Here is a 22847-nt window from a genome sequence, read left to right on the forward strand (position 1 = left end):
CTTCTATAGGTACCAAAGGATTAATTAAGGCGCCGTGCCGCGCTGCTTAGCGTTCGCGTGTTGTTCGCCTACGTAGTACGCTGCGTTAGGCAATCCAACGTACATACTTATATAGCCGCAGCCTTTATCGAATTGCACCAAAATCACTATGAATATATGGTTCAAAATTTGGCTTGGCACCGACTTCAAACATATCAGTTGGTAACGCATATACTTTAAGTATATACGGAACCCTAAAAAGGATCATATTTTATTTCATCCTTTTTGAAGTCGGTTTACCTTATTTTTTATAAAAGTTTTTATTTTTCAATTTTGATCTTAATAAATCATAATATTACATTATTTAATGATTTTTTCTTTGATTGTACGAAGGTTCCCCACTATGTACGAAAGCACCCTACGCTATGTACGAAACTACCCCACGTGCGGGGCAGTTTCATACGTTTTTCCTCTTTGAAAAAAGTCACCGTAGCATCGCCACGCCTCCTTATATCGAAACAACACATCACTGTTATTAAACCCTGATAAGTGGGGTATGTAGTAGCATAAAGGATGACTCACGTTAGACCGGGCCGTGTCCGGGCCGGAGCTTCCGGCGCTTCGTTTTCTATGGAAAGCATCACGTGATCACCTGTCATGTCATAGTAAAGTAAGCGCCGGAAGCTCCGGCCCGGACACGGCCCAGTCTAACGTGAGTCATCCTTTAAAGTTATTTTTACATTATTATCAGTTTTTCTTTTATGTGGCATAAAATAAATAGTGTACGAATCTTACCCACTTTCCCTATGGTGATGAAATGTCGTCATCGTATGATAATGATTAGGTAATACACTGCTCTTGTATGGAATACTTACTTATTAGATATCTAATTACCGGAATAACACCGTTTTAATCATACAGGTCTATAGTCACCAAACGAAGGAAATACAAGGGAAATAATTCTTGTAAGCAAATTTTGGCATAGTTAAAGGGAATGGTGTATTAAACAAAATACAAAAAGTACCGGACGGTGGGGGTGAAGCTAACGGGTAGGGGGAGGTTTTAGGGTCCATTTTTATAGTTTTTCGTAAATAACTCCTTTGGTGGCCCTTAGCAAAAATGTTCTATTACATATGTAATCTATATAAAATTTTCTACAAAAAAGATTCAGTATACATTTTTTCGCTACGATCAATATTTCAAAATATATTAGAGAGGGAAGTTACTTATAATTTGTTGTCGTTTTTTAGGGTTCCGTACCCAAAGGTTAAAAACGGGACCCTATTACTAAGACTCCGCTGTCCGTCTGGCACCAGGCTGTATCTCATGAAACATGATAGCTAGACAGTTGAAATTTTCACAGATGTATTTCTGTTGCCGCTATAACAACAAATACTAAAAACAGAATAATATAAATATTTAAATGGGGCTCCCATACAACAAACGTGATTTTTTTGCTGTTTTTTCGGTAATGTTACGAAACCCTTCGTGCGCGAGTCCGACTTGCACTTGGCCGGTTTTTTTAGTTTCTCGTAAATAAGACCCTAATTTAATATTGTCTTCGGTTACCACGATAGTTACTCATGAAATAAAACTATGAAAACGGATTATATCGCGTATATTGAATTTATATTACATCCCGACGTTTCGAACTCTTTACAGCGTTCATGGTCAACGGGTGACCCGGGTATTATAAATTCAATATACGCGATATAATCCGTTTTCATAGTTTTATTTCAAGACCCTAATTTGTTAAACAAAAACCATTGTGTCTTTTGTGCGAGCGGTGGGCTCCATTGTTGAGCGCGATGTTGTTTAAAAAGCGGCTGTGTCGTGGTGATTTCAAGGCTCAAATCTATGTAATAATATGAGCGCTCGCCTACATAGGGGTGGTCGTTCGTTCTACATTACCAAAACATGTTACATGTACCTCAATGATACAGCCGCCATTTAAACGACATTGTTGCTTTGGCACGCGGTCTACACGGGAGATCACCGCTCACACAAAAGAAACAATGGCTTTTGTTTAACAGATTAGGGTCTTAGGCGCAAAAATCATTCTTTGTTACTCAGTTCAAAAACTTAAAAAAAAAGAAAAACTTCAAAAAGGATAAAATAAAATAATATTATTCCTTTTCTATGCGCTAGCAACTGATACGTTTGAAATTGGTGCCAAGCCAAATTTTTAAAGCATCAACACCGTCAAATCGAATGCGCCTTTAGGCATACATATACATATCACTTATTGGCTTGGCACCGACTTCAAACGTATCAGTTACTAGCACATAGAAAAGGAATAATATTATTTTATTTTATCCTTTTAAAAGTCGGTTTTTCTTTTTTTAACGTTTTTATTTTCTACTTTTTAGTTCAAATTTATTCATGTCCACTTTGTCAAATGGCACTATTTAGTTGTTAATGCTTAGCTTATTGACGATCATGATAAGAAGATAAGCATAATTTTGACATTGATGCAAATTTATAGTGTAATTTTTATCCTGAAACAAATAAATCTAAATCTATTGATGAAAATACAAAAAATCGCTGTATGTATGCTTATAATATTTCAGGAGTTCCTTCAATCCCTCATGGAATCCATGATCAGACTAAACACGAAGAGGACAAATCGTCAAAGTGAACTATGCATTGTTAAAGAGTTTCGTTTTGATCATCATTACCAGTTCCACTTTAAACTCACTTTAAATGTCACTTTTTCTGAACATAAATACTTGATTTATTAATGAAAATACAAAAATCATTATATGTATGCCTATAAGATTCGAGGAGTTCCCTGGATTCCTCATGGATCCCATCATCAGAACTGGGGTTTGACAAAACGGGACCAACTTGGGACTATACACATTCAAACAAAAAATCAATTTTTCAAATCGGTTCACCAATGACGGAGTTATGAGGTAACATACATACAAAAAATATATATATATATATATATATACCGGGTGTTTCCTGTAACAGGAGCATTAAATTAAGCTGTAGGCTGTATTCCTCAAACTGACCAACATTTGTTCAGCAACTTTTAAAAATAACTTGTGTTTTGATTTTCCTTACACTTTAAAGTTTATTCTAGGACGCAATGTATTGCAAAATTTGTTATGTTTAAAGGGTGACAAGCAACGTCAAACACACAGATGGCAGCGTACATTGAAAATAATATTTAATTAGTATGAAAAAGGTATAATCTAAAAATTTCATAATTTTAAAAAGTTGCTGAACAAATGTTGGTCAGTTTGAGGCGTACAGTCTCCAGTTTAATTTATTGCTCCTGTTACAGGAAACACCCGGTATATATATATACGGTCGAATTGATAACCTCCTCTTTTTGGGAAGTCGGTTAAAAAGGTACCACAATGAGAATATAGTCAATCGCCTTTACCAAGCATACCAATTATTGTTATTCAAATTTGGATTCAGTATTAAAGTATTAGAAATCAATTACCTTTAGGTAAAAATGCTGCAATGCCTATCAATATGCCCGATAATCCCATGGGCACCACTGTAAGCTTTCGCCGACCCCATCTGGAAAATAGACTTTCTACGTAAAATAAAAAGAAATATTTATGTAAAAGATGCGATTTCATGGATGCGATTAATACCTGTCCATGACAAGAGCTAGCAACGTGACGGAGGGGATCTCGGTGGCGGAAGCCAGCGTGAAGGTGAGGAAGAAGTCCAGCCCCAGAGACTCGGAGAGCCGCACCAGCCCGTCGAACATGAGCGCGCAGCACATGTACACCGTCACCATGTACGCAAGCATCGTCCGCAGCGGCGCACTTCTAAACAAGCCACTCACTGAATGCTTCTGATTTTGGGTTTGACGGGATGCTATCTAAAATGCATATATTGGTTCCTAGATTAAGATCAAGTCCAGATAACTATACGGCGTATTTTGCCGTAACATTTTTTAGCACGTACTAAATTAAAATGTAGTATTAATTTAGTCCAATTTACTTACTAGTCTCTATTCCGTCTATCAGAACTTTGCATAAAATCCGTTGTGTTAGGGCAACATATCCGAGAGTTAAAATAAAGTAGGTACATACGTAATAAAAGTTCGAGCCAGGTATGTAACCTACATACGAGTAGCATATTTTTGTTTTCACTTACAACAAAATCGTCCACCACTTCCTGCGGAATCTGGGTGCGGTTAATTTTTTCAAAAGTTTTGAACACCCGGACTGCTTGATTGGTGCGTCCTCTAGAGACCAGCCATCTGTATGAATTTACAAAAAGTATTGATTAAGTTAAGCACTCTTGCGTCGTCAAAAGGTCGCCATTGATATATATGTATTCGAATGGAGATAAATACCGGACACTTTCTGGAACCGTGAAAGGAATGGCGAGGACGATGAGCATGGGTGCGGAGGTGGCCCACAGCAGCGTACGCCAGTCGGCCAGCCACAGGGCCAGCCACGGTAGCGACACGCAGCCCGCGCCGAAGAACAGCGCGATCGACAGGTTCGCCGCCAGCGTGCGGTACCGAGGGCCGATGTATTCAAGAACTGCCATACAATATTACCAAGTACATATACATTATTTTCCTCAGCTGTGCATAGATATGTTAATAGCGGTTCAAAATACCTATCTACTTACCTAAAATATATATCATCATAAAACAACTGTCGTATGCCATGCCGACCAGAAACCTCGCGATGGTGAAGTCTACTATTCCAGTGGTGTATATGGTTGCGACTCCGCCTACAAACCCGATCATAGTGGATCCTAAAACAATAATTAGGTCGTTTTGAGTAGTGCACAATGGTAAGTTAGCACGTTTCCCAAATTATATATATGTATATGTTCGCAATACTTGCCAACTAAAGCGGGTATTCTTCCAAATCGATCTGCTAACCACCCAAATAGCAGCCCCCCCACAAATGATCCCGCAAAAAATATCGACTGTGCCATTGGAGCATAGCTTGATTTATCGCACACCCACCCTCGCTGCAATAAAGTTAAAGATTACTTTATAAATATACTGCAACTATAACTGCAATCGTAGTCAAATTGCAAAATATACCTATACGTATACATAAATGATTAAATATATAGTAGCTCCATATAATTTATAACCTAAAAAGACACATTTCTCAAAATTGTACTGAGATGACATCTGTCAGCGTACCCATCGAGTTTGAAAATACTTCAGCAGGGAATCCATATTAAGAGGGTATATTTAATAGAATAATAAGTTTTTGTCATACATTACATTTTTAATACAAGCTTTTATCGCTGACTGCAGTCTGCACTTTTCTTTCCAAGGCACTCATCGAGACAATTCTAACAACCCCAAACACAATTAAGTAGTTTGCTTTGTTTTATCACAGTTCCCATGGCCACATCCTGTCTCCATCGTCAGTCAGCACCATGCCATCATAATATTGCATCGTCATCCGATTTACATATGTATGCAGAATTTTAGCTCAATCGGAAATCGGGATCGGGATAGCACACTAAACAAAATTAACATACATACCAAGTTAAATAAAAGCTTATAAAAAAAAGCGGCCAAGTGCGAGTCGGACTCGCGTTCCAAGGGTTCCGTACATTACACAATTTAAACAATGTATTTTTTATGTGAAACGTGAGTGTGTCTTTAAAAAACCGGCCAAGTGCGAGTCGGACTCGCGCACCGAGGGTTCCGTACATTACACAATTTAAACAATGTATTTTTTATGTGAAACGTAAGTGAAAGGTAAATTGCGGTTTACGATTTATGACGTATTAAAAAAAACTACTTACTAGATCTCGTTCAAACCAATTTTCGCTGGAAGTTTGCATGGTAATGTACATCATATATTTTTTTTTTGTTTTATTGTTATCTTATTTTAGAAGTAACAGGGGGTGGGGATTTTTCCACTTTGGAAGTGTCTCTCGCGCAAACTATTCAGTTTAGAAAAAAATGATATTAGACACCTCAATATCATTTTTGAAGACCTATCCACCCCACACGTATGGGTATGATAAAATTTTTTTTTTGAGATTCAGTTCTAAGTATGGGGAACCCCCAAAATTTATTGATTTTTTTCTATTTTTGTATGAAAATCTTAATGCGGTTCACAGAATACATCTACTATCTACTTACCAAGTTTCAACAGTATAGTTCTTATAGTTTCGAAAAAAAGTGGCTGTGACATACGGACGGACAGACAGACAGACAGACATGACGAATCTATAACTGTCTGTTTTAAATTTCACAGTGTATTAGTTCGCTGTAATGCTGTGTAATTTTTTGCATCAATAAAAAAAAATAAAAAAAATAAGCCATTTGCCATTTGGCTACCGAACCCTAAAAACCCGTACGCGTCGGATTAACAACTAAGTAATTAAATCCGACTCACGCTTGACTGCACATTTCTAATAGGTTTTCCTGTGATCTATAGGTAAAGATCTATTTTTAACCGACTTCAAGATTTCAAAGGAGGAGGTTCTCAATTCGGTTGTTTTTTTTTTTTTTCTTTTTTTATATTTGTTACTCCATAACTCCGTCCTTTCTGGACCGATTTTGAAAATTCTTTATTTGATTGTAAGTATATACATACAGATTGATCCCGTTTTTGTCAAAAAGCAGTTCTGATGATGGGATCTATGAGGAATCGAGGGAACTCCTCAAATGTTAAAGGCATACATATAATGATTTTAGTATTTTCATCAACAAATCAAGCACTTACATTTAAAAAAGTGACATTTGATGAAGTGGAACTGCTGATGATGATCAGAACGGAACTCTTCAATGACGCATAGTTCACGTTTGGCGAATTGTCCTCTTCGTTATGTTTGTTAAGCAAGTTATGTTTTCAAGAACCATTTTTGTCAAGCTCGAGTTCTGATGATGGGATCCATGAGGAATCGCGGGAACTCCTCAAATGTGAAAGGCATACATATAGTGATTTTTGTATTTTTATCAACAAATCCAGCATTTCCATTTTAAAAAGTGACATTTGATGAAGTGGAACTGCTGATGATGATCAGAATGGAACTCTTTAATGACGCATAGTTTAGGTTTGGCGATTTGTCCTCTTCTTTATGTTTGTTAAGCAACTTAAGTTTTTAAGACATATTTTTGTCAAGCTCGAGTTCTGATGATGAGACCCACGAGGAACCGAGGGAACTCCTCAAATGTGAAAGGCATACATATAGTGATTTTTGTATTTTCATCAACAAATCCAGCATTTACATTTAAAAAAGTGACATTTGATGAAGTGGAACTGCTGATGATGATCAGAATGGAACTCTTCAATGACACATAGTTCACGTTTGGCGATTCTCTTCCTTATGGACCCAGACCCAAACTTGAACCCGGACTCGGACCCGGACCCGGGTCTGGACATGGACCCCAACTCGGACCCGGACCCGGACTCGGATCCGGACCCAGACCCGGACCCGGAAATGCTACTAGAAAAGTGGGTTAGGTGGGTGGGTGGGTTTTGAACTGCGATTCTCACAGAACAGAACTGCTATCAGAAAAGTAGGTTAGGTTAGGTTAGAGCTGTGACCCTTACAGAAACGAAATGCTATCAGAAAAGTAGGTTAGGTTAGGTTAGAACTGCGACCCTTACAAAAACGAAATGCTACTAGAAAAGTGTGTGGTTTTACCTCCTTTTCTACATAATTAGGCAAAAGATGCTGTCTTTTTTTTTCATTTCATTGTCTGGAATCTAAGAGTGCACCATCAACAAGAAGTAAACTAACTTTCAGCGGCCCCCATTAAAGTCGGTTTTTTTTTCTTGTGTATTTTTTTTTCAAAATTGTAGACCCTGCAGTTTCGGAGATAAGGGGGGGGGGGGGAATGGTCATTTTCTGCCTATTTTCTTGAATAACTTCTAAACTGTTTGTCCTAAAACTAGTTGGCTCTGTGAGCTGTAGACCTCGCGAGCATAGCTTAATATGGATGTGTCTAGGGCTGTCCTGCCGACGACTAACCACCAAAAGATGGCGTGATTGTGCACAATTTGCGAATTATCACCATCGTTTCCAAAACTCAAACATTTTCTAAGACGTGTTGGTATTTACGCATATGCAACAAAAATATTTTATGACGTCTAAATCGAAATATATTTACACTCAACAGTAGAGATGTCACACTTCATCAAAATTGTGTAAAGACTGCAAAATATAGTAATATCTTGCATTCACATACACATACGTACTTAAACACAAATGTCAGTAGATTCGTAATGTTACAGTAAAGTAACCTAGAGGGCGCAGCGGATGGAATGTATATTGTTAAAAAAGATCAGAAATTAAATTTAAATTCTTGTTTGAGCAACGATTGAAACTTTGACAAGGCACTTTTAAGTACTTTTAACTAACTGATATTTTCAGACATTAATTTTTGTGTAGTTTCGTGTTCATTAATGTGCTCGTGGCATCCGTAATCTCTGTTTTGAAAAAAAAAAGAACAGATAGTAGCTGAGATTATATATTATTATTATATTATACCTACTTGGTTCAAACCCCGACGGTGCCAATTTTTTTAAATAATTTTAACGTTCTCTTTCGAGTTATTTTAAGCGTAAATATGTTATTCTTATTATCAATTCAGTGTCGCGAATTCTTCTACCGATAACTACAAAAACGCTTCTATGCTTAGATTGCTTAGTGCTGACGACACGGCCCAGCACACTCTGGAAGAGTGCAATCGCTGGGCCGTGGAAAGAGCTGCCCTCAGGGCGGCAACAGGGGTGGTAGACCTGTCGCTGCACAGCATATCATAGCGGCGATGCTGAGCAGCTATAGGAATTGGGAAGCGGTGGCCTCCTTCTGCGAACAAGTCATGTTGCAGAAGGAGGAGGCGGAGAGGGGGCGCGAAGCAGATCCAGACGCGCGGCCTCACCGACGCAGGCGGCGGGGTCGAGGGCGAAGAGCGTATGTTCGCCTCGACCCCTAGTGGGGCCAGTGGGTGCGAGACCCGCATTGCACGGCTCCACATACGTCGTCGGGGGGGGGGGGGGGGGATCCAGCGTTTCTGATCCCCCCCCATTGTGCGGGTGTCCTGGCGCCAACCCGGGGCTGCCGGGGAGCGCCGCCATGGTAGAGTGTAATCGATCCCATGGTGCCCTCACAAACGGCAGAGAGGATACGAAACGCCGGAGAGGGTTTAGTGGGCAGGGCCAGGTTCTCCCTCCCCTCTCGCCAGTTGAGAGGGGACAGGAGCGGCGAGTCCCACACACCCCCCCATCAATGGCTTTCTCGCGGCCGGGGGGACGGTGCGTAACAGCACTCGCCCACTCCGTTAACAACAAAAAAAAAAGATTGCTTAGTGCTGTTGGCGTGCGAATCACATTTTTGAGTAGGTAATAAAAGTTTTCACCCATATCCGTACTACCATACCATCCTGAACCGATTTAGATGAAATTTGGCATAGAGATAGGTTGAGTCCCTGAGAAGGACATATGATAGTTTTTATCCCGAAAATCATCCCTTAAAAAAGTAAAAAGCGGGGTGGAATTGAGATAATTAACGAAGTGCCTGCTAATTTGTGTGCATAATATGCTTAAATTTAGATTGCTATGAGAATTTTTCCAGGCGCTATTCTTACTCTAGCTGCGGTTACTAAGACCACGCAGACGAGGTCGCGGGCAAAAGCTAGTTTACTATATGGAAAAAACGTGAAATTTTATTCACATTTATCTATCTCGCCAATCAGTCCTGTTAAGTTTAAGAGGGTAGAATAGCTAGAGACAATAGGTACTTTTTTCACACAATTTCCATTTCGGGAGAAAACGGTTTCCACTAACTAAATCTTAACAAATCACTTTGATTTTGATGTTGATCGCTTCAGCATAATATATTCTAGGTTTGTAAATTTCGCTTTAAAAATAATTGTATCTTGGATAGGAATGGAATCGATTGGCATAAAAAATAGCATGTGAAAAATAAAAGTTTTCATTTTCATACAAACTGTATGGGAAAAGTTTTCCTCGATTTGTGGCTTTTCTAGGCGGAAGTATTATTGGTACCATACAAGCTTTTGATCGTGGATAGAAATGGGATCGACTGGCATCAAAAAAACATGGTGATAGGCTGTATCAGAGATACAGCCGCAGTGGTTGATGTGAAACGTGGCGTGAAAATTATTGCGAAGACCGCATAGGGACCTCATAAAGCGTAAGCGTAAAGCAGGCGCCTTGTATGTAAGACTTGAATGTTGGGCTTTGCCCTACCCTACAGTAAAAAGTTTGTAGGTAAGAGAATAAGGCGCCGCAGGCGGCCCTGTACGTAATATTTGCAGTGTAAAAGGCGCCGCAGGTGCCCTTTGTGTAAGGCGTTGAATGTCGGACTTCGCCCGACAGTGTAAAGCCTGTATGTGAAAGCGAGTGCGCTTGAATAGGGTATTTGACAACAATAAAAATATATAACGAATTGCTGTCATCCTAAAAGATAATAATCTAATAAAGTATATTTCACTATATTTGAATGTAAATTATGTTTAGTTTTTGGAATATAAACGAAAGAAAATTTTATATTTTTTGAAATTTCATCAGGGACGTGAACGCTCTGTGATTGGTCAACGCTCGGATGACGTCACACGCGGGTAAACATTCTTGATTGTCTTGAGTGTTTTAACTGTTTTATTTGTATTTAGTTAATTTTAGTTATGGTTCCACAGTTTTCTGATATATTCTGATTTATCCGTATATCTAGTAGCACAATATTCATAAGAATCTCAAAATGGAGCCGAAATATGTGAAAGCTGGTAGGGGCAACCTACCAGACCTAGACGCATTAATGGTTGCACTTTTCTTTAAACATAATCCGGATTACTATGCTGCGGAACTTAGAAATGTCAAAACAGCTGTGTGAGTATACGTAGAAATTGTTTATTTACGAACATTTCGATTTCGATGATACGAATACGACGACGATATATATATAGAATACGATGACGAGAATAGTATCTCCATACTGCACTTTAGTTTGAAAGAAAAAGTATGCTACTAAGTTAAGCTACTAAGTTAAGCATTAGTAGGTAAATGCTGAAAGAGCTATGTTATGAGGTTATGTAGATTACTACATAACCTGTACCAACCAATGTATTAACATTAAATACCTAGATCGTGTTTCGTTAAATACAACAAAATCCGCTGCTTTAACTACCATATTTATTTACAGTTAAATATTACTTACATCGAAGTGGTCTTCACACATAAAAACATTTGTATGCGCTAAAATGCTCTTTGGGTCTCTTCGCGCTAGTTTTAACCACATTTTTTTTGGGATTCTTTGGAACGGAAACAAACAATTTATCTGGATTTTTTATAGTCGTACTTGAACATTGCGGCACTATACACCATTTATATACCATTTTACAGTGAAATAATCAATTCAATGCACATAAACGATAAGATTTACTAAGGTCATTGACTGAGTTTACTCGCGTGTGACGTCACACGTGTCACGTGATTAGCCTCTTTGCAAAAACAGCGTTTAAGGCGCGTTCAAAATAAATAAACTTTAACATTGTTTTTTTATATTTAATACAGGAAATTTCACGGAAATATCAATGTAGTGTAATTATTAAGTCATAAACAATCAATTAAAACCATTTTCAAAAATTAGTCAAAAAGCCTATTCGCCCGACCCTACAGTGTAAAGCCTGTGTGTAAGAGCGCGCTTCGCACGCTTGAATGTCGGGCTAAGCCCGACCTTACAGTGTATTAAAGGGCGCCGCAGGCCCCCTCTATGTACTCTTTACAATTTTAAAAGGAGCCATGTATAAAAAGCGCGTTTCGTGCGCTTTAATATCGGCTTTACCCGACCCTATATTGTAAAGCCTGTAGGTATAGGCGCATTTGAGCGTTTTATGCCTTAATTTTCGCACAGGGAGCTGGCCTCAAACAAATTTTCGTGAAAAAAACAAAGGTTCGTAAATTTCTGTAAAAATGCCACATTTTAAGTTTTTTCCAGCTTTTTATAAGACCGCGTATTCTATTTTTATAATATTTCATTAAAATTGAAAAAGATCTATCAAATGAACTCAATTGTATCAAAATCGGTTAATGGACTGATGAGTAATTAATAAATAAACTCTTCAAATAGGGGTAATTTTAGCTCCGAATGCGTCGTTTCTAGCGCAAAATCAGCGCCATCTATGTCAGCAGCACGTAATGGCTAACTAAACTTATGGCTCCGCCGTTTAGAACACTAGAAAATTAAAATAACAAAAAAAACATGTTTTTAGGGCTAGTTAAATAAAAGCTTGTAAAAATGAAACGAATACGCTTAGCCCGCACTTGATCAATCAATTTCAAAATAGAAAAATAAAAACATATAAAAAAAACAATACGAATTTTAAGTGTAAAATACAAAAAGTTATGTAGCAGCATACAATTACTGGGGATCGAACCAGGGACAACCCGGTGCAAACGAAAAAAGGCAAAACACGCCAGGATAGTGCTTACCTAAGCTGACGAAATTCAGCTACTCATTCTCGAGTAAAAACTAAATATCTAAATACCGCCAAAACCAGCAATACAAAGTTTCTGCATTTTTCGACATTTAATCTGTAAACATATCTCAAAAAGAAAATATTGTTATGATATCGATACGACTATTTGTTTAGGCGCGAGCTATCACAACTCCGCCATTTTGAAAAATTTACAAAAACCGGATCGACAAAAAAAAAATCTATTTAACCATAGAATTTGGTATAAAACTATGAAAACGGATTATATCGCGTATATTGAATTTATAATTCATCCCGACGTTTCGAACTCTTTACAGCGTTCGTGGTCAACGGGTGACTGAGGAAAAATTACAAAATGCAAAAATATTTATTATATATTTTATTATATATATTATTTTTATTTTTTATTTTTATTATATATTTTTGCATTTTGTAATTTTTCCTCAGTCACCCGTTGACCACGAACGCTGTAAAGAGTTCGAAACGTCGGGATGAATTATAAATTCAATATACGCGATATAATCCGTTTTCATAGTTTTATTTCATGAGTAACTATCGCGGTAACCGAAGACAATATTACATAGAATTTGGTCACAAAATTTCACGAGAATCGGTTGAGAATTGCGACCTGTAGAGGAGAACATCCGGACATACAAAACAAAAGCAAAATGCCCGAATCAAAGCGTAGACCTTCGCTACGCTTCGGTCAATAATCCTAATTGAACATAGCGCTAGCCTTAATGACATGCAGTTTGAGCAATACACATACGAGTACAAGTAAAGCATTGTGTGCGATTGCCAAGTCATTATATGTATTAAAAAAAATAAAGGTATCTAATAGTCTTACTGTTTTAACACCCCCTGGCACTGACTAAAATAACTGACTTGGTTTCACATTACATCTCAAAACTTTTTTGTAGTAGAAGAACTGCGTTGCGAGACTTGCATCTTTTTACATGTAATGTTTTTGGTGGGATCTCATCTCTTTTTGTAGGCAGTCCTTCTTTTAGTGTACCCATGCCATACTCATACTATGTATACACATATCATAATTATACACATCTTCATTCATACTCACATCGTACAACGTAGTGGACCTATACTTAACCTATTAATTGTAGGAACAAACGTAACTTTGTTATCGCATATATTTATATAGGATTACAAACTTACTAGTGCAGTTATTAAATCTTTAAAACTTGACTGATATTGCAGTATTTTTAAGTTTTTATTGGCTTAATACGCTAAAAACTAATTAAGTTTTAAATTTGGAGCTTGTGGGTCTGCCAGAAGTACCTTAGAATTATGATGAACGTGAGTGTGTCAGTGACAAAACTAAGGAACTTTGACATGCAATAATTCTTAAACTACATGTTAAAATTACATGTTATTGAGAATATATCTAAATCATGTTATGTTCTATACGTCACTGAAAATTCAGGGTTCTAGCTTTAGCTATCACAAAATTACAGTTTGTTGAAAATGGCCTAAGTGGCTTCGAGAAAAGGATGGTACGGCCGTGCCTCTTTGTTTTGCTCAACTTGGCGGGGGCACTCCCGTGCCCCCAGATATAGTTGGTCAAGCAAATCTTGTCAGTAGAAAAAGGCACGAAATTCAAATTTTCTATGGGACGATAACCCTTTGGGCCTACATTTTTTTAAATTTGCCGCGTTTTTCTAGTTTTAATAGTTGGCAAATAGTATCCGCAATTCGGACCGTATCTAACAGTTTATTTTTTTACAAAAAAGTTGTCGATTGAACTGTCAATTGACGTTCGTTATTTCCATATGATTTCACTGAAATTTCTTTTGTTTTGTGTTTGTGTTTAATTGCGGTAATTAAACTTAATTATTAGAATACCTTAAGAAAACATGAGTGAATAAGTGATGAAGAAGGATTACATTTTTGAGGTTTTATTTTTCCTTCTAATATGTTCTCACTGCTGAGGTGAAAATTGGTATGTACAACACGAGATCAAAGTTATTTACATCTCGTGCGCTTTTGAGTACCTTACTACGCTCAAGATTCTAAATTATTATAGAATCTTTCGCTTGCACAGGACTCAAAATAAGCACTCGAAGATATATCAAACTTTGCTTTCTTGTTGTACAAATAACTATTTCCCGTATACCGTACTGTTTTAATTAGTATTGATGTGGTACAGGATCTTTAACAAAATTTTGGTGGTAACTACCTACTGGGAAAAAAAAATCCAGGTAATTGGTAAGGTAACCTACTTACCTCGCTTACTACCGTGTGATAAGGAATGTCAGTAAGATCGAAATCGTAGGCATGGTGGCACGGCGCGGTGGGCGTGTCGTTGCCGGGCGGCGCCATGGTCTCCAGCACCAGGCTCCAGTTGGTTTGGAACGTGGAACAGCGCTCCCAATCCCCGCCCGCGATGGCTCCAGGTGCCGAAAGATTCCGTCTACAACATGCCCCTAAAACTATTTACGTAGGTATTTTTTAACCCAGTCGTTTCGGAGATAAAGGGGGGACATGGTCATTTTTTGCCTATTTTCTTGAATCACTTCAAAACTGTTTATCCTAAAATTATTAAATAAAATTTTTGATTCTCACAATAAGCTCTTTCATTTGATAGTAACACAATATAGTTTGAAAAACTTTATTTTTTAATTTTCTCATTTACCCCCCCAAAAGTGGCCCCATGTTTAAAATGCATTTGTTTACGTTATCATTGGATTAAAACTTACATATGTGTACCAAATTTCAACTTAATTGGTCCAGTAGTTTTGGAGAAAATAGGCAGTGGCAGACGGACAGACAGACGCACAAGTGATCCTATAACGGTTCCGTTTTTTTTTTCATTTTCAGGTACGGAACCCTAAAAACGATCATCAAATTATCCTTAGAAATGTAAAGGGACTCCAAGACTTGAATTTTTATACATATAATTATAAGTAATTGAAAGACAAGAAATTAAACCAGACAAACAGACAAGAACCGAATGAAGTGTCTCACGTTAATGCCACTCAAAAGTAAATAAGTTACATATATAGGTACCTACTTAAAATAACATAACATGTAGCCCATGTAAGCTTAAACAGATCGGTGGTTCAATTTTGGAATGTTTCGCTTGCTCGTAAGTAATACCTACTATACTATACTATGTATACTATACGAAATACAAACCAATACAAAACGTTCGTAGGTATTTGTCATGCTACTTCAGTCAGTCTTGAGTACTTTTTGTAAGAGAATATACGATGGGAAGGGATTATTGACTACATCTGTACTAACTTTAGTCATGCATGTAAAATCGAGGAAGTCAGTACCAATACCAACCTCAGGTCTAAATCCAAGTGCGCGAGCTCTGGTACATGGCACCAGTAGCGCTGCGGAGTGGCGGCGATGAACATCTGCACGAAGTACACGTAAGCGAAGAACAGTCCGAAGGGCAGCATGGCGCAGAACAGGAATTTCTGGTAGCGCCCGATCTCACCGATGTATGTAAGCATTGTCTCCAAAACATCATGATCGGTGTTCGTTGACTTTTTGTTTAATTCTTCCTTTGTTTCCTTAAAAAATATAAGAAACCTTAATGTTGACCTTCAGGTTATTGACTAGGTGGGTACCTACAGCTACGATAAGGGGTCATCCATTAATTACATCACACGAATTTAAAGATGTTTTGACCCCCTCCCTCCCTTCTTGTCACACCTAGTAACATTTGGCTAACCCCTCCCCCCCTGGTGTTACTTTATCATGGTCCACCACGGCAACGACACGATTTATCGTCACGATAAATCGACCTAAATGTATGCAGTCGCTTTTATATTATCGTTTATCGTTGATGATACCTATCGTCTGCGATATTTCGTTACCGCCGACGGTAGCTAAAATAAAAGCGATTGCATAGTTAAGATGACGTCACAAAGATTGTGACGTCATCTTAACTACATCGACTCTTGCTCGGGCCCGATAGCAAGTGTGGATCTAATCTAATTTGGCCCTGTGAGATTGTCTCTCTTTCATGGTTTACGTCTAACTTTTAAAGATAACTATAACCAAATATAGATATAACTAGAGACCAGTTGCGGCGTCAAAACGCCGCTAGAGTATGGTTCTAAAAGTTAGGTTGGCTGTCCACTGGAGCGGAGCGGTAAGCGGGAAAAAAATCCAGCAATAGAATTTCATTAAAATTTCAGAGCGGAGCTTTTTCCTCGCTCATCGCTTCGCCACCTCGCTCCGCTCCTGTGGACAGGAAGCCTAAGACTGAACGCTTAATGAAATCAGGAAATGTGACGTCTTCAGATGAATCACTGGCTGTCACTATCTATTTGATGCTGACTATACCCACAGAATACAGAATATGAAATCTTATACATAATTATTTAATTATCCATACTAATATTATAAATGCGAAAGTCTGTCTGTCTGTCTGTGTGTTACCTCTTCACTCTTAAACCGCTAAACCGATTTAGTTGAAATTTAGTATACAGATAGTTTGAGTCCCGGGGAAGGACATAGGATACATTTTATCCCAGAAGTCACCCCTCAAGGGGGTGAAAAGGGGGGTGGAAATTTGTATGGGGAATCAATAACCGCTCAACCGATTTAGATGAAACTTGGTATGGGGATGGTTTGAGCTGTGGGAAATGATATAAAATAACTTTTATCCCCGAAATCATCCCTTAAGGGTGTAAAAAATGGGGTCGAAATGTATAGTGTGGACCAATTTGGGGGTGAATAAAGGATGGATTAAAAAGCAGATACCCAAATTACTTATTCCACGCAGACGAAGTCGCGGGCAAAAGCTATTTTCTTATGAAATGGCCACACGTTTGTATAATTTTAGCGTATTATATTTCGGTCGCGTAGCACCTACCAGCATGTTTTGTGATCGTTAGTTTTGATGCAAAAAATATATAATTATTGTCTATCTTTTCGCATCTTTCTAAACTAAAAATCATGATACGCGACCGCGATATGATACGGTAAATCAAGATTTCGTGGATAGGATGCCTTCTTGTCATTTGGCTCTCATGCCTAAAATTTCATAGGGCTAGAGTATAATTCATATTTAATTCTCTTTTTCCTATTATTCATGAGACTGAAGTTTACAAACATTTTACAAACATTCCGTGACATTCCGTGTCTGGGCTATACCGCGAAAATCGAAGTTCAAATTGCGGGCATCTTTCTCTGTCACTCTAATTACGCCTTCATTGGAGTAAAAGAGAAAGATCCCCGCAATTTGCGAATTTCGGTTTTCGCGGTAGACCCTCTGACCTAATAATAGACATAGTATATACACGTAGTTATAGATTTGTAACCAAGCGACCAGGGGTAAGAGAAAGACATATTCATGTATTGACAGTTTCATGTATGGCAGCATAATCCTTTTTAGGGTTCCGTACCCAAAGGGTAATAACGGGACCCTATTACTAAGACTCCGCTGTCCGTCTGTCTTTTACCAGGCTGTATCTCACGGACCGTGATAGCTAGACAGTTGAATTTTCACACATGATGTATTTATGTTGCCGCTATAACAACAAATACTAAAAAATACGGAACCCTCGGTGGGCGAGTCCGACTCGCACTTGGCCGGTTTTTTCTCTTTCACTTATAAATTTCGGTATTTCGCCATCGCCTCCATTTCATTCGGCATTTTATCATGGTCGGGTTATGCCATCATAGCAAACCCGACCATGAAAAAATGCCCGGTCGGTGATAAAGATAAAGCATGGCACTATTTTCTCTTTCCTCTTATAGGAATCGCAATAAGACTATCTTTCTCTATCAAAGAGTGTCAGGCCCTTGAACCTAATTTAGTTTTTTTAAATTTACTTTTTTGAAAATATGTACAACGACTGGACCGCGACCTTGGTATCGTCAAAATATCTCTTTCTCGCTCTCGGCGTACGGCAGCCCACCTTAAGCGCCTAACACATTACCGCCCCGCACTGGTCATTGTGCGATGCACCTATAAGTAAGAGCGAGAAAGAGATATTGCTTTCTCGCTCTTACTTATGGGTGCGTCACACAATGACCTTGGTGCGGTGCGGTAATGTGTTAGCCGCTTTATAGCCGTATTTAACATATGATCGATGATGCGGCGCACGTATCGATAGTGCGCAAGGTGGTCACCGTACGTACGTTAAGGACGCAGCTATAAGTTAGCGCGAGAAAGAAATATTATAGCCGTATTTAACAGACTATCGTAAAAGCCGTTAGAGACTACCACACCTCACCGCAGCCTTGGTGCGGTGCGGCGCACATATCGATAGTGTGCAAGGTTGTCACTGTACATACGTTAAGGACACAGCTATAAGTTAGAGCGAGAAAGAGATATTTTGACCGCACCAATACGGCTTTTCGAGATATTCTCTTTCTCGCTCTCACTTATGGGAGTGGCGCACCAAGATCGCGGTGCGGTGCGGTAGTCTGTTACGGCTTTTACACACGATCGCACATACGCCGCACTGCACCTAGGGCGCGGAACGATGCGGAAAATGGGGTTGGCCGGTCGAAATAATTAACAGAGGGCGCCAGCATAGCTTGCCCTGTCAATCCCTAGAATTGTGTCAAATTTTTGTTTTTTTAATGCCCTGGATGCCAGCCCTTTAAGCCAAATTATCTTATAGAAAAAGAGGCAAGCTATGATGGCGCCATCTCTGCAAACCTTTGACAGTTGCCAACCCCATTGGCTGACCGTTTACCTTAAAGATCCGACATTTCATTTAACATCCTCATAAGAACAAACCTCGCCGTACGTGCTTTTTGAAGTAAATATAGATGCTCTTCCCCACCGATTTCTATGGTTTATGGTGGCCTGGTAGGCTACAAATTCTGTCCCTCACGGGCGCACGCGGTACGCCACTTCTATAGGATCCTACCTTCTATGTGCCAAAGCAACAATAAAATAAACATGTGTCATTTTGATGAGTACGATGTGGATGACACATGTCTGACATGTTGTCAAACACAATAATAAAATTTTATGGTGTTTTAATATATTTTTTAGTGTGGTGTATGCATGTTACAGTCTCAAAACAAATATTTGATTGGATTGGATACCTTACATACATTGGATATAGGTTTGAGTTCAATTCAATCTCAAGTCAGAACAAAGGTCACGGTACATTTTTTTCAAATTAACTTTTTAGTACTTTTTCGGGAAAAAATCAAAAAACTAAGAGCTTATTGCAAATCTGTAGCATGAGACGAATCTAATGACATATAATTTATTAAAATCGAACCATAACTGTAGATCTGATGGGATGAACAAAAATCGGCCTCGCGTAATATATATATATAGACTATACATGACGAGATATTTACAAGTTTTTTTAGTAACTGCCAACAAGCGTTGACAGTTACTTTAAAAATCTCGCATCCCGTAACTTGTGTGTTGTATTACATTGCGGGCCGAATTATTTTGTATGGTTAAAATTTTCCTTGTATGTATTTTTAAGCATGTGTCCTATGCTTACCAACGATTAAATATTCGCCCGTATTGAATTTACACGTATAACAGTTTTGGTTTGGCTAAACACTAGCTTTATAAATCGCTACTCTATAACTAACCTTTCTATTGGCACCGTTGGATTCATTAAAACTCATTTCATCAAAAGTATTTTTTGATCTATGCTAAGCGCGTCCGACCCATATGGGTAATATATACCTACTGACGATATTGATAACCAATTATCCAAGATATATCTTTCCTCTTATCTGACCGTTTTTATTATCTATAGGTACATTATTATCTATTTTGTTTTACGTAAGTACCCATTTTTAGGGTCCGTAGTGAACTAGGAACCTTTATAGTTTCGCCATGTCCGTCTGTCCGTCCGTCCGCGACTTTGATCCGTGATCGTTAGTGCTAGAAAGCTGCAATTATGTATCCATGATTTACATCATGCATGGCGACAGAACTGTAAAATAATAGTAGTTTATGTGACTGCTGCATAATGAAAGGCATTAAAACTCGACTGTGGGTTTATGAAACGAACGAAGTGAGTTTCATAATAGAATCACACGAGTGTTTTAATGCCTAATTATATACAGTTAGATATACATACACTGCTTTATCGACACATATATTATAAACTTTCTATTCTATAATATATTCACTAACCTCATATTACAGCCTACGTTGGGGCATACCTAGTTGTTCTCTGTGCGGAATTCGCGGATATGAGGTGGCGTCTCCGAAATATCTTTTTTCTACTCATCGAGTATAATCTGTGTATTACAACTTCACATGCAACACTACAAACTTACTCTTTTCAACTTTTTTCCATATATTTTATCGATTCGGTTTAGTCAATTATAACAATTTTGAAAATAGAACTTCATACATTTCGATAAAAACTCGATTCAATGCAAATTAGCCTACTTAAACACGCTGCTGCGTCGCATCCGATTTGTGATTGGTTGGCCAACAAAAATATTTTATTTTATGTTGTAGTAGAAACAATTGCTTCATAAGTCAGAAACGCGCATGTGACACCCTTCATATAGCAACATCCATACCCTACGAAAACCACTTAGCGTTGCATGTTAGTCTCCATAGGCTACGGTGGCCAAAGTCGAGAAAAGAACTGTCTTAAAATTGAATTTAGCAAGGAGCAGGTACCAGTTCCTCATGAGTTACGAGGAAGTGTCGTTGACCAACCCGCCGGGGGCGCCGGGCCCGGCGGCCGGGGCGCGTACGAGTATGAAGGTATCGCGGGCCGCGGCAGCTCGCGTATCTTAGTTGTATACTTTTGGTTTTGGTTTGGTTTGGTGGTATGATTCTATTAGTTGAAAGTATTATTGTTTTGTCTCGTAGAAAAAGTATACAATAGTGATATAATCAGGCTTTTCAATCTCGTACCGTACTCAGCAAGCTTCGTTGCTTAAACACGGTACTCTACTGAAAAGCTCTATTATATCACGATTGTAGAACAATACTATATCGCACATTTAACACGAAACTTTTGCTAGTTACTTTAAAAACAACAAATCAAATTATCCGCCAATTAGCTTTTGGATAGACTTTATTTAAACATAATTTAAGAAATAGATTTTTACCGTCTTTTTATTACTTAACTGTTACAAATAAACAAGGGTACCGTACATTACACAATTTAAACAATGTATTTTTTAATACAGTTGCTCAAAAAGTGCTACTTTTCGTGGCTGTTTAGCGTGCGGAAAGTTGGTTTTCGCGAACTAGTGCTTTTTACTTTTCCATTTTTTTTTTAATTTTTACTTGTTCCAATTCATGACTACTTATTGATGAGTGTTAATATTAGTTTCGTTTAAACGTCGTAATCAACATAAAAACCTACTATTAATGTAAGAATACGAAAAATATGCATATTTCATATTTTATTACTTACCTCGTCATCATTATAAGTATTATAACACGTTTATTTTTTAATCTTGAAAAACCGTTCTTAATAAGTTGTCTGAATGGAACGGAACGTCTGTCAAAGAAGAGGCGTATTTTCTTACTGCAAGAATGTTTTAAGTTTCCAAAGGCAACATTCAATATTGTTTTTATAAATATACGATACACAAATAATCGTAAATAACTATATTTAGGTAATAATAGTACAATGTTTTAATATTTACAATTGTTTCTGTCCTATAGAACATGCATTTGAAAAAAACACTTTCATTGAAATGGGTTCAATAAAAATCTAGTCTAGTCGAATAAAAGCTAGAAAAACACCTTTTCATAATGTCAATGATATCACAGAAATAATAATATAAAAGTTTCGAATTCCATTCCTTACTTGTTGCTTTTCTTATTTTTTCGCAACTGTATTAAAAAACGTCGTTCGATACACGTGCAGAAATGTCATTCTTCACTCGTCCCGAGATATCTCGGTACTCGTGAAGTAATGACATATTTTCCGCACTAGCATCGAAATGTACTATTTTATGTGAAACGTGAGTGAAATGTCTTGAAAAAACCCGTAAGGGTCGGATCAAAAACTAAGTATTTAAGTCCGACTCACGCTTGACTGCAATATCTAATAGGTTTTCCTGTAATCTATAGATAAAGATCAATTTTGTGTAATTTTTTCAAAATTTTAGACGCAGTAGTTTCGGAGATAAAGGGGGGAATGGACATTTTTTGCCTATTTTCTTATATAACTTCTAAATTGTTTATCCTAAAATTGTAAAAAATATATATTTGAGATTCTCACAATGAGCTCTTTCATTTGATATGTAACACGGTATAGTTTGAAAATATAGTTTTTTTAATTTTCTCATTTACCCCCCAAAAGTGGCCCGCATGTTTAAAATTAATTTGTTTACGTCATATGTTCGTCTTTGGGTCGCAAACTTACAGGGGTCACAAACAAAATAGGCTGTGACAGACGAACAGACAGACAGACGCACGAGTGATCCTATAAGGGTTCCGTTTTTTCCTTTTGAGGTACGGAACCCTAAAAAATGTGCTAAAATACCAAAAACA

At 37.9% G+C, this 22847-nt stretch overlaps 1 protein-coding gene across 1 annotated transcript in view; it reads right to left on the reverse strand.

Annotated features, from left to right (window-relative positions):
• The window catches only part of LOC134753909 (organic cation transporter protein-like), a 54305-nt gene that overhangs the window by 16996 nt on the left and 14462 nt on the right, over positions 1–22847 (reverse strand). The window contains exons 2-9 of the mRNA XM_063689874.1: positions 15713–15945; positions 14648–14834; positions 4812–4941; positions 4591–4719; positions 4307–4499; positions 4105–4210; positions 3594–3826; positions 3437–3516 (exon numbers count right to left, since the gene is read on the reverse strand). Of these exons, the coding sequence (XP_063545944.1) occupies positions 3437–3516; positions 3594–3826; positions 4105–4210; positions 4307–4499; positions 4591–4719; positions 4812–4941; positions 14648–14834; positions 15713–15945 (1291 nt within the window). The remainder of the gene's footprint in view (positions 1–3436; positions 3517–3593; positions 3827–4104; positions 4211–4306; positions 4500–4590; positions 4720–4811; positions 4942–14647; positions 14835–15712; positions 15946–22847) is intronic.

Source organism: Cydia strobilella, chromosome Z (assembly GCF_947568885.1).
Source record: "Cydia strobilella chromosome Z, ilCydStro3.1, whole genome shotgun sequence".
Lineage (NCBI taxonomy): Eukaryota > Metazoa > Arthropoda > Insecta > Lepidoptera > Tortricidae > Cydia > Cydia strobilella.